This window comes from Ricinus communis, chromosome 4 (assembly GCF_019578655.1).
Source record: "Ricinus communis isolate WT05 ecotype wild-type chromosome 4, ASM1957865v1, whole genome shotgun sequence".
Lineage (NCBI taxonomy): Eukaryota > Viridiplantae > Streptophyta > Magnoliopsida > Malpighiales > Euphorbiaceae > Ricinus > Ricinus communis.
The window spans coordinates 25833345-25846519 of NC_063259.1; the positions used below are offsets into that span (position 1 = coordinate 25833345).

The following is a 13175-nucleotide window of genomic DNA, read 5'->3' on the forward strand; positions in this document are numbered from 1 at the left end:
CAATTTAGTGAGTGGGGAATTTGCATAACTTCAATTGCCAAGGTAACGACTTTATTTTATGGGTTCGAATAAAAAAGTTACTTCTCGTGGAAATAACATTTGTAAAGCAGAGAATAAATGATACGTGTCACTGTGACAGCCAGTCAACTAGCAGATATAAAATGTCAAAAATGAATTAGTGGTCATTTGGGTCATCTCATTACCATACCAACACCGCATCGTGGTAGGTGCTTCCCTCTCGCTCATGGCAACTGCTGCTGTAGCCAAGCATTGTCTTGCACGTTTCATGGATTTAGAATCAGCTAAATGCAGTCTTTCTGGCCAACCAATTTCTACCAAGCAATCACTCCATCTCTTTCACAATGTAAGCCGCTTGTAACATTCTTTTACTTCTTCAAAGATTCACTTCGTTCTTGCAAAAATCTAAAATGTTTTGCTTGACTTTACATAAGATAGAACAGAGATATCAGTCATGTTCAGTGTCCATGAATGGGTGCCAAAGTGACCCGAGAGTGCCCATTGGGACCATTGAAACTAAAACATTTCCAGCATTACCGTCTCCTGCAATGGCTATGGAGACTCTCAATTTTGCAATTTCTGATATTAAAGCTAATCCTCCACTTTTGACTTCAGGGATTATACGTCTCCAGGTATGTTTTTGACTTTGCGATGCCAAATTCAGTAGACTACAGTATGTAGAAATGTATTATTGGTGTGGATTTCTTATCTGAAATGTGCTAGACTTTTATGGAGAAATGGGTTTATGCCACGTGGCTGGTGGTATCGGATGGGAGGCATCTTCCCTTCATGGTGCTCTACGTTTGGACATGCCATGCTGTGCAAATTAAAAATGGCTTCTTTTTTTTTTTTTTTTGTCTAAATATATTTTTAAAGACTTTGTAAGAGATTAAAAGAGAAAAACAAATATTTCTTTCTGCATACAACCATTTATTGTTCACCTTTTAGCAAGTATTAAATATTGGACTAGAATTGAATCAAGCCGTCAGCATCCGAATTACTTAGAGTTGGGCTCAATGACCCTCTCTTGAATTAGTTTAGTAAAACATTATCTTGATATATACATCATAATTAATACAATATTTTATATATTTTTTTAAAAAATAAATATTTTATACTTTAGTATTAGATGATTAACACATGTTTTATCATTTAAAACTAATTATTATGGGTCAGTCATTTATCAATTTAGTATATAAATGGAAATATACTAAGTCCAAATAAGAATTTTTTATACTTTTATTAAATAAAACTTAACTTGATAATTTCATCAACTAAATGTTTGTGGAAATTTTACTAAAATAAAAATTAGAAATTTTATTGAATGTTATCAATTTTATGATAAATACACAATATTTTAAATTTATTTGTGAATAAATATAATTTGATTATTTATGTTTATTAAATTTATTTATTATACGGTAGTGACAAATAAGTGAAACTAGCGGCTAACTAGAATTGTTTGCAGCTCACATGCATATTCGTTCTTCAGAATTTATCATAAAATTTGCTAATATCATATCTAGAAACTAAGAGAAATTATTGGGTAAAAAAATACAAATGGAGCAATTGAAATTTTCTTTGTTTCTTTTCCCAAAAGAAATCTTAGCATTCCAAGGAAAATAAATTGTCTAATTGCTTGAAGTTACCAATATTAATTTACACATAGGGCCAAACGTGTTTTTGTTACTGAGGCCAAATGTGAAGCAGCCACCCTAACTTTTCTCTTCTCTCAGAAACTTGTACTGAGCTCTGCCAAACTTTCCAGTTTATGGTTTACAGGCACTCCTGATCACTTTTCAGTTCACGTTAATTTTTGATTGAAAGGTACCAATCAAACAGCAAATTGAAGCAATTCAATGGCTCCATGCACAGCACGACCTTCTTCCACGCTGCTTCTTCTCAGGCAGAAGCAGAAGAAAGGATGACACCGATCTTTTCCTAGACTTCAACGGTGGAAATGGCAGTGTCCATAATTTAGTGAGTGTAGCTGGTGTAGGCTCTGCTGTCCTTTTTACGCATATCCATCCTTTCTCCTACAATGACTGGAAGTCCATAAAGAGGTCAAACAAAAAGCAACTAGTAATTTTATAATTTGCATGTTTTATTATTCTTATATATTTATTATTTGTGTCGGTTTAACTATGAAGGTTCTTATCAGCCAAATGTCCTTTGGTTCGTGCTTATGGTGCAATTCGATTTGATGCAATGGCTAACATATCATCTGAGTGGGAATCCTTTGGTTCATTTTACTTCATTGTTCCTCAGGTAAAGCAATTGCTTTGCTTCCTTTCAATTTTAATTCATATTATGTTTAGAAGATCATGTCCTTGTTGCTAGTTATATAAGACTTGTTTGCTAGATACTACAAATGACAGGTTGAGTTTGATGAGCTTGAAGGAAGTTCGATGCTTGCTGCAACTATTGCTTGGGATAATGCCCTTTCATGGACATGGGAACAAGCCATTGATGCACTTCAACTTACCATGAGTCAGGTTTCCTACAGTTTTTCGCAGTTACTGGATCCGTCACATGCTAGTTAAACATGGAAATTAGACCATTTTGTTTAATACAATATCAATGCAGATTTCTTCTACCGCTGTAAAGTTGTGTAAAGAATTCAGTAGAACATTCATTTTGAACATTAATCACTTTCCCAGTAAGACTTACTGGGATCTTGCCGTGAAGAGAGCTTTGCAGATAATAAATAGAAGAAGCTCACCTCTCACAAAGGTATAAACTAAGAGTAGAATTGTGTCATAATTGTATCTGTATTATCTAGCTTGCAGTTCCTTTTCCTGCCATAAGAATGGACGTTAGTAACCTTCTTTTGCCTAGAAATAATTCTTGTTAACGTTCCATTAGTCTTTGATCTATCAATCATGCCTTGAAATTTAGGTTGTACTTGCACGTAGTAGCAGAGTTGTAACTGCTAACGACATCGATCCCATAACATGGTTAGCTTGTTTGCAGGTACTTTTATCTTTATAATTGTTCTGTGAATCATCAATTTTACAAATTATAAGTGATAAGTAGGACGCTTAAAATTCATTTACAGGTCGAAGGAGAGAATGCTTATCAATTTTGTCTTCAGCCTCCTAATAGTCCAGCATTTATTGGGAACACGGCAAGTAATCGTTAATCTTTTATCCCTTCCACAAATAATGCGGTGGTTTATGTACTTATATCTATAAACTTCTTCTCTATCTGCGAATTTCTGAACATGCCAATAAAACTGATTTTGCATGTTTTTAATGGTCTAGGCTGCAAATTTATCATGTTGCAATAAACTGGATTTTGAAGTCAAAAGTCTTCTCTTCTGATTCCTCAAATTTTTTAAGTTAATTGATTTATTCAGTAATATTTAAGACTTAAATTTTCACATCCAATAGAGATCAATTGGCCCTGTTCTAGTTTTGACTTGTACGAACTTTATGAATAGCCAGAGCAACTACTTCACAGAAAATGGTTAGGAGTTAGTAGTGAGGCACTGGCAGGAACCCGTGCCAGAGGCGGATCAAAGGCTCTAGATCTTCAAATAGAGCTCGATTTACTTTCCAGGTTTATTGGTATTTTTCACTTGATCAATTATTGAGTCATTGTACTGTAAATGATGTTAAATGCTTCTGAGGCTAATTTATATATCACTATGCGTTATCCTTCATTTCAGTCCCAAGGACCATCTTGAGTTTGCCATAGTCCGAGACAGCATAAGAAGAAAATTAGAGGCAAGTTCAGTTTCTAGTGCCCTTACTATATTTTTACCGTCTTGACAGTTCTCTTTTCTATATGATGACGATGGACTATAGCAGTCCAAGTGATATGTATGATGATGAGATAAATATTATCAATTATGCTTATCTGATATTCTCATCCTGGTTCAACTGACCTGAGACCTTTGCAGTGGATACATAAGTAACTACTATCCAACATGAAGAAAAGGAAAACAAAATAAATGGAATGAAATGTACACTTCTTACACTATTCTGCTTTGCAGGCAGTGTGTAGCAGAGTTGTAATTGAACCGAATAAAGCAATACGAAAATTCTCAAGAGTCCAACATTTGTATGCTCAGTTGTCAGGAACATTAAGGAGTGAAGACGATGAGGTAAAGGAACACACATATCTCTGATAAAGAAATTCCCCCTTAAATACATGTAAGATGAGTATTTTATTTATATTCCCCTTGTATGTTGTAAAGATTTTTTTATGTTTTTTACCTTGACCTTTTTCTGTTTGTGCATTTTGTTTTTATTTGATAATGGAGAGTTATTGTTGCATAGGAACTGATTCATTACCCTTGTTCTTTAATGAATAAATAATTTCCATTCTTCTCTTTCTTTTCCAGTTCGACATCTTGTCTTCTCTTCATCCAACTCCTGCAGTTTGTGGATTTCCAACAGAAGAGGCACGCCTTTTAATTGCAGAAACTGGTGTGTGCATCTATCACTCTAATTTTCTTTCCTTTTCCTTTTTTGCCATTTCAGTGGAACTACTTTTTGAGTTTTGAATTTTTTGTCTGATAAATCGTCCTAAAGTCTTCTTGTCTGCGGAGGTGAATTCATTTGTTTCCTCTAGTGTCAATTTTATGCAAATGTCTTAATTTGATCTTGCAAAAGAAATCAGATGTAAGGAAGTGTTATTTCTATAATGTAAGAGTGAGTTTCATATGCTCTCAAGTAAGTCTCATCTCATCCCACCCAACTTATCAAAAGTGATGTACAAATTATTTGTTCATATAAACAATCGAGTAATAGCACATTAATCACGGATATTACCTCTCGAATTGGTTGTAGTGATGATGAAGGGTGGGAATACTCTACCATGAATGAGCATGTATGTAAATGAAGTTTTACTGTGTCTCCATCTCTTGCATTTTCACGAAAAATTCTGAAGGCCTGTCTCTGGGTACTGTGAACTGTAAGAGTCTTGTTAAGTCGTACTAATAAATGCTCTTCTTATCTGGACCAAGACAAATGGGTAAATCTATTATAAATTGTAGCACTATCAGTCTTATGTCAGAAGACAATAATTTTGATAGGCATATAAGAATCCTTGCTCTTTTCTTGGCCAGGCATACTTTTGACTGACCAAATCCTGATGGCTGATTATCTGGTGCCCAGGAACTTAGGTTTGCTGACAACACATGAACATTCTTGTTTATTTTCAAAACTTTTTTGCAGAAGTATTTGATAGAGGAATGTATGCTGGTCCTGTTGGCTGGTTTGGAGGAGGAGAGAGTGAGTTTGCTGTTGGCATCAGGTCAGCATTGGTAGAAAAGGTCAGCTATTTTCTTCATTGGGTTGCTATGTTGAGTAAGATTGAATCTGTCAACAGAATCTCAGACATTATAACTAGATTGAGCAGTCACTTCTCCAAATTTTCTCATAGCATATTGTGCTGATGTTTCCTGACAATTTTGAACTCTAGGGCTTTGGTGCATTGATCTATGCTGGGACAGGGATAGTAGAGGGAAGCAATCCATCTTTAGAATGGGCTGAACTGGAACTGAAGACATCTCAGGTTTATGTTTTTCCTTGTTTTATATCCATCCATTATACAACTTACGATATAATGCATAGTTTGCGTGGAATGACCGGCAATTGCTAATTTTCTTTTACTTTTTTCCTTGATTTAGTTTGCTGGACAGTTCTCCAAATTGCTTATAACGTGAGATCCCAACAAGGGAAAAAAAATAAATTTGGGGCGAATAAACTGTCAAGGTCTGTTCCATGGATGGATTCTTTTTTATTCCCATACAAAAGCAATTTGTTGCAGATTGTTTGGTTGTCTGTACAAGAAAAAAAGTAACAAGCTCAGTCTCGTTCTATGTCTGGAACTTCTGGAGTTCCAGTAGCGGCAAACAAAGTCACTGTTATATATATATATATATATTGTTAACTTTATAATTTTTGAAGCTACTTTAGTTATATTTTGTCCTAGTCTTTAGGCAAATAAAATATCAGTCCTTGTTTTAAGGCAAATAAAGTAGTCAATAATCAGTTTAGATAATCTTGATTTGTAGCAGATTTTCTGCATTTTAATTTCAAAATCCTACTGTATAAATAGTTGGCTTGGCTATTCAATAAATTATATAATTTCTACAAGTTCTTAAAAATATTTTCAGTTCTAGCTTACCAACAAATTAGTATCAGAAATATATCTTAAAGAATTTGTGAAATCAAACATTTAAAAAAAATATAAACACAAAACCACAACCATTAAAAACATTCATTGCAATTGCTCCTCCAATTTTTTACGACAAAATTATCAAGGATGGGTTGTTAGAATGGAAGCCTATTTTGATGCTATTGATGTGTGGGAAGCTGTAGAACAAGAATATGAAATTCCTCCTTTACCAAACAATCCAACTATGGCTTAGATAAAAGAATCACAAAGATCGGAAGCAGCGAAAATCCAAAGCCAGAGCTAGCTTGTTTGCAGCAGTCTCAACTTCTATTTTTAATAGAATAATGACCACGAAAACTGCCAAAGAGATCTGAGATTTCTTAAAGGAGGAGTATAAAGGAGACGAAAGGGTCAAAGGTATGAAAACATTGAATTTATGCAGAGAATTTGAGTTGGAAAAAATGAAAAAATCCGAGACAATCAAGGAGTATTCTGATAGACTGTTTGGCATTGTCAACAACATAAAACTCCTTGGCTCTGATTTCTCTAATTCTAGGATTGTGCAAAAACTCCTTGTCACAATTCCTGAAAGATTTGAGACTACAATCTCATCTTTGGAAAACATGAAAGACCCGTCAACCATCATCTTAGCAGAATTGTTGAATGCTTTGCAGGCGCAGGAACAAAGGAGACGCATGAGACAAGGAGGAACAATAGAGGGTGCTCTTCAAGCCAAATCACAAAGCTACAATGGTGGCAAGAGCAAGAAAAAGATGTAGAATAAAAACAAGCAGCCTGGAGGTTCTACAGATGATAACAAAAAAAACAACAATCCTCAAGTTTTTCCATGTTGTCCTTTCTGTAAAAAGACCAATCACCCACAAAAAAGGTGTTGGTGGAGGCCGGATGTGAAATGTAATAAGTGTAGACAGTTAGGACATATGAAAAAAAAATATTTAGGTCTCCACAACAAGAAGGAGAAGCTAAGGCTGCTCAAAATCCACAAGATGGCGAGCAAATATTTGTGGCATCCTGCTTCACCACCAACAGCTCAACCGAAAGCTGGCTTATAGATAGTGGTTGCACAAACCACGTGTCTTATGATCATGAACTCTTCAAAGAGCTTCATCCAACTGCTGTCTCTAAAGTCAGAATTGGAAATGGGGCATATATCCGTGTAAAAGGCAAAAGAACAGTGGCAATTGAAGGTCACACAGGTTTGAAATTTATTTTTAATGTCTTATATGTGCCTGAAATTAATCAAAACCTTTTGAGTGTTACTCAGTTGTTGGAAATAGGATATAAAGTTTTGTTTGAAGACAAAAACTGCATAATCAAAGATGCAGAAAGCAGAGACGTGTTCAAAGTCCATATGAAAGACAAAAGCTTTGCCTTAGACTTAATGCAAGAAGAGCAGGCTGCTGTACACAAAAAAGATAATAATACTTTGCTTTGGCACAAAAGGTTGGGGCATTTCCACCATGTCAATATACTTTTTATGAAGAAAAATAATCTTGCAAAGGGCTTGCCTCAATTGGAAAAGGAGCTACCTGCATGTGAAAGTTGCCGATACAGGAAACAAACAAGGCTCCATTTTCCACAAAATAAGGCTTGGAGGGCTGTCCAGAAATTACAGTTAGTAGACACTGATGTAGAAGGGCCCATCAGAACACCATCATTGAACGACAGTAAGTACTACATTGCTTTCATTGATGATCACACAAGAATTTGCTGGATTTATTTCATGAAGTTGAAATCTGAAGTTGCTGACATTTTTTAGAAGTTTAAAGCTTTCGTGGAAACTCAAAGTGTTTGAAAGATGCAGGTGATTTGATTTAATAACAGAGCTGAATATACTTCCGAAAAATTTAATAAATTTTGTCAAGATGCAGGCATCGAGCATCAGTTGACAGCACCTTACACTCCCCAACAAAATGGTGTGGTAGAGAGAAAAAATAGAACAATTATGGAGATGGCAAGATGCTTAATTCATGACAAAGGGCTACCGAAGAAACTTTGGGCAGAGGCGGCAAACACAGAGGTTTATCTGCTAAATAGACTTCCAACTAAAGCTTTGCATAAAAGAACTCCATTTGAAGCATGGTATGGCTACAAACTAGAATTTATTAACTTGAAAGCTTTTGGTTGCTTGTGTTTCTCTTATATTCATCAAGTTAAGAGAGACAAATTGGACAAAAAAGCAAAACCTGAAATTTTTATAGGCTACAGCTCATCCTCAAAGCCTTATAGAATCTACTTGCCATACCACAATAAAGTCATAATCAGCAGAGATGTACAATTTCATGAGTTAGATAGCTGGAGTTGTGATGCTGAAGAAAAGATTGAGCTTCATGAGGAAGATGATGACATAGATCATGAACCTATTAGAGGAACTCGATCACTTTCTGACATCTATCAAAGGTGTAATGTTGCTGTGATGGAGCCTGCAGGGTATGAAGAAACAGCAGCTGATAAAAAATGGATGGCTGCAATGAAGGAGGAGCTTAGTATGATTGAAAAGAATCAAACATGGGAACTAGTGGACAGACTAAATCACAAAAAAGCTATAGGAGTGAAATGGGTTTATAGAACCAAATTCAATTCTGATGGTTCTATAAACAAGTACAAGGCGAGGCTGGTCGTCAAGGGGTATGCTCAAATGTTTGGGGTATATTTTTCAAAGACTTTTGCTCCGGTTGCCAGGATAGATACTGTACAAATGTTATTGGCCCTTGCTGCACAAAAAGGTTGGCTTGTACATCAAATGGATGTCAAATCAGCATTTTTAAATGGGTTTCTAGAGGAAGAAATATTTATTGAACAACCACAAGGTTTTGCAATTCAAGGAGAAGAAGGGAAGGTGTATCGGCTGAAAAAGGCCATGTATGGCTTAAAACAGGCGCCAAGGTCTTGGTATAGAAGAATTGATGCATACTTGCTGGACTTAGGTTTTGAAAAATGCCTAAGTGAACTTACTTTGTATATCAAGAAGAGTGGTGATGAAATACTTATAGTGTCTCTTTATATTGATGACCTGCTTGTAACAGGAAGTAAATTGGAGCTGATTGGCAAGTTCAAATAGGAGATGAAAGAGGTCTTTGAAATGACAGATCTTGGAGAAATGATATTTTTTCTTGGTATGCAGGTACAACAAAAACAAAATAAAATTTTTGTAAGCCAGCAAAAATATGCAAAAGAAGTCCTCAACAAATTTAACATGGAAGCATGCAAGCTGACTGCAACTCCAATGAATCAAAAGGGAAAGTTTTCGAAAGAAAATGGAGCTAAAAAAGTTGATGACAAACTGTATAAAAGTTTAATTGGCTATTTGATGTACTTGACAGCAACCAGGCCAGACATCATGCATGCTGTGAGTTTGTTATCAAGATATATGAACTGTGCTAATGAAATTCATTTACAAGTAGCAAAAAGAATTCTGAGATATGTAAAAGGCACGGTTGATTATGGCATAAAGTTCAGTCAAGTTGAAAATTTCAGTCTCCATGGTTATTCAGATAGCGATTGGGCTGGATGTGCTGATGATATGTGTAGTACCTCAGGTTACTGGTTTAGTCTTGGTTCTGGAATTTTTTCCTGGTGTTCAAAGAAACAAGAAATTATTGCACAATCCGCAGCAGAAGCAGAATATGTGGCAGCTACTGCTGCTGCAAATCAAGCATTCTGGATTAGAAAACTTTTGACAGATTTGCATATGGAGCAAGAGGAAAGCATATTTGCATATTTGTGGACAACCAAGCTGCAATATCAATAGCTAACAACTCGGTGTTCCATAGCAGAACAAAACACTTCAAAATAAAATTCTATTTTCTTCGTGATGTTCAAAAGGAAGGAGAAATGCAACTGGTTTACTGCAGTATAGAAAACCAATATGCTGACATTTTCACAAAGGCATTGCCTAAAGCCAGATTTGAGTTCTTGAGGCAAAAGCTTGGAGTTTGCAGCTCCAACATCAAGAAGGAGTGTTAACTTTATGATTTTTGAAGCTGCATTAGTTTCTTTACATGTATTGTATCATTGTTTGTGCGTTGTGAGTTTGCATATGGTAATGTCTATTGTCTTCAGAAAAACTAATTGATTTAGGTTGTCTATTGTTTTCGCCAGAATAACCAGTGCACAAGACTTTCCTGGTTTTAGAAACAACATAGTGTTTGCAAATCTGGATGGTAAATGTGAAAGGAGGAATAATACACACAAAAGGTACTTGAGGAACAAAACTGCCATTAGCATTAGCCAACACGACAATGATAGTAGGCCTAAATCACAAGAAAATCACAATATGTTTGTAAAACTTGCTCTCTAAACTAAAACTCTGCTTCAGAAACAGGGTTCACCTACAGCTTCTCCTTGATCAATGTCAATTTTGTCAGCAAGGTTTTTGTTTTTTGCAATGAAGAGCTCCAGCATAACGAGTGAGCCTGTGGACAAGTGTCCCCGGCATTGCATGTACCTCCTCCTTCCCGTGTGTCTCTATCGGACTACCAGATTCAACAAAGAAAGCTCCATTCAGCATCAGATCTCCCTCTGATCTCCAATTCCATGATTTCCACTCACTTTCGGGCTCGACATTCCTCTTGGTGACCTAATTGAACTCACAAATCATTGGTGCATAGTCCACACTAGGATTGCCTAGCAACATACTTATTAAGGTATATAAATAGAGCGAACCGGTTAATGGAAGTATACCTGTTTGCAGTCTGGATCAGGGGGTGCAAGAAAGCGGTTACCCTGGCTAATGATGGTGGGGTGCTCGCTACCACCGATGGCATACATTTCCCAGCTGGTGTAGTCATTATTTACCACATGGGCAAGTCCATACCGAACCCTAGGCATTCTTTGTACCAGTTTACGATCAAAGTGGTTAAAAGCCACTGTTACTTGCATCACTGAATCTGCCGAGAACTTATTATTTCCACCTAATAGCATTACCTATACATACACACACACACTAATATATGCACATGAAAAACAGCAAGCAAGTTCTTATGAAAATGAAATATGGAGCTTACAGTGTTATGCCGGGTAAAGTGGCAGTTAGAGATGGTGATGGCAGTGGATGCCATTATAGCATCAATAAGGCCATCAGTGCAATTAGAGATGGAGACATGATCGATCCAAATATTATTGGATCCGTAAATGGAGATCCCGTCTCCATCACTAGCAGTTCTCTTTCCAAAGTGTGTTTCTGAGTCTCTAATCTTGCCACCGCTACCACCTCTGATATCATGAATGTGGATGCCATGAATGATGATATTTCTCGCGTACTGTATAGTAATTTGAGCACCACAGCTGATATGCACATTAGCCCCACGGCCGTCAATGGTCTTATTAGAGTTTATAATTAGCTCTTGGCTTAGAGTGATCACCATGTCCCCTGCGAATGTTATCCAGAGTGGCCTGTCCTGGATTACTCCATAGCGCAATGTACCTTCTCTCGGGTTCACCAAGTCATCATCGGATGGGTCCGTCACGACGTAGTAATCCCCGTCCTTGCCTCCGGTGGTCATCCGGCCGAACCCTAGGGCACAACCAGCCAGCTTCTTGCGGTTACTAGCCCAGTTTGCATCACACCTCCAACATCGGTCAATAGGATTTGTGGCATGACATGGTCTTTTATGTTGGCTTAGTTGACTGCTAGTGCTACTGAAGTCATTTAGGGACCTACATCAACATACTCCAAACTATTTATATATGCAACATATGTATGTATATATGAAATTCAAACGTGTTAAGATATTACTTCATAAGATAACACTAATAATCTCTCTCTGTGTATATATATATATATATATATATATATATGCATGAAACTTGGGTTGGGATCGACTTACTTGGCAACTTCCTTATTGAAATGGTTAACGATGTCTTCAGGATTGGGGTGGTAGGCCTGTAGAGCAGCATGCGAAGCCTCTTTGGCTCGCTGCTGCCAGACTTTGTCAAAATGAGCAATGTTGGCTTTCAAGGTAGGAATTATGGTAGCAAATGCAATAACAAGCAACTTTATGTACTTCACAGTTTCCATTTGGAACCTCAATCAAACGTAAATAAATGTATAAACAAAGGGAAAAAGAAAAGGAGATATGGAGAGTGTGTGTGTGTGTGTCTCCCTCTCTCTGCTTTCTCTTTGTATTGAGTATATATAATTGAAATTTAAAATTCAATAAGAGAAGATGTTATCGAGTAAATTTGAATTTGGGATTGGATAAAATAAATTAAAACCAAACTTCTTAGGAGATGACAAAATTAAAATATAGTGGAAAAACAAAGTATGAATTGAGGACGCTATTAAAACATTGGTTATCATAAGAGTTGGACTACAATGGGCTTTTATTATTATTATTTACAAATACATTTTTAGTGTAATACACATGCATTTTTTATTTATTTTAATTATAATAAAATTTTGCACTTGACTCAATAAAAAGTCAATTTATTTTTTTATTTTTATCAAGTGATTATAGGATTTTAGATTGAGAACATTTTCAATGTTAATAATAAGTAAATTAATCGTGTAATAATTTATTTTTTTTTAAAAGAAAACAGATAATCTAAATTTATTTAGAGTGTTAAGGGTATTTTTGGTTATCTACTCAATTTTGTGGATATATCCTTGTAGACTAATCAAACTGAACGATTGAACATTTCAAGGATTTGTTATATTTCAATGAAAGAAGATAAAGTTGTATTCATGAACTACCTTCTTTTCTTTTTTTTCTTTTTCTTTTTTTTTTAAATAAAGAAACACTTCATTAAGATAAATTAGTTGTATTCATGAATTACCTTCTTAGATAATCACTTGCTTAAAGAGTTAATATTCAAGGCATAAGTTATTTCTGACAAGAAAGATACCTTAAAACTAAAAATTAAACAAAATGTTCTTTAGTATTGTATCAGTTTCACAGGTTTTTGGACCTAAGAAAAGCAAGGAATAGTCTTTTTCCTCCTTGTTACAACTTAGACAGTATTCAACTTTACAGGACATGCATGATCCAAAACTTGAATTCTCCAAC

At 35.7% G+C, this 13175-nt stretch overlaps 3 protein-coding genes across 6 annotated transcripts; 2 read left to right on the forward strand and 1 right to left on the reverse strand.

Moving 5' to 3' along the window:
- Positions 1–53: 53 nt before the first annotated feature.
- On the forward strand, positions 54–5705 carry LOC8277368 (isochorismate synthase 2, chloroplastic). Of its 4 annotated transcripts, none has more exons than XM_048372699.1 (15): positions 160–364; positions 453–650; positions 1846–2081; positions 2169–2286; positions 2397–2513; positions 2605–2751; positions 2917–2991; positions 3077–3149; positions 3465–3579; positions 3689–3746; positions 4016–4126; positions 4367–4451; positions 5202–5299; positions 5449–5541; positions 5657–5705. In XM_048372699.1, the coding sequence occupies exons 1-15, from the start codon at positions 245–247 to the stop codon at positions 5690–5692; spliced, it is 1680 nt and encodes a 559-aa protein (XP_048228656.1). In that variant the 5' UTR covers positions 160–244; the 3' UTR covers positions 5693–5705. The 4 variants fall into 4 exon arrangements, 3 of the variants coding, with proteins under 3 accessions (XP_048228656.1, XP_015581936.1, XP_015581951.1); XM_015726450.3 differs by having other exon boundaries at positions 161–364; positions 3077–3145; positions 3461–3579; XM_015726465.3 differs by having other exon boundaries at positions 206–364; positions 457–650; positions 3077–3145; positions 3461–3579.
- Positions 5706–6608: 903 nt separating this feature from the next.
- Positions 6609–6926, forward strand: LOC112535495. The gene has a single exon (XM_025158089.1). The coding sequence runs from the start codon at positions 6609–6611 to the stop codon at positions 6924–6926; it is 318 nt and encodes a 105-aa protein (XP_025013857.1).
- Positions 6927–10336: 3410 nt separating this feature from the next.
- On the reverse strand, positions 10337–12248 carry LOC8277367 (pectate lyase). Its single transcript, XM_002511479.4, has 4 exons — positions 11997–12248; positions 11175–11826; positions 10852–11094; positions 10337–10747 (listed from the first exon to the last, which is right to left on the reverse strand). Exons 1-4 carry the CDS (start codon positions 12185–12187, stop codon positions 10532–10534), a joined length of 1302 nt encoding a protein of 433 aa, XP_002511525.1. The 5' UTR covers positions 12188–12248; the 3' UTR covers positions 10337–10531.
- Between the last annotated feature and the right edge of the window lie 927 nt (positions 12249–13175).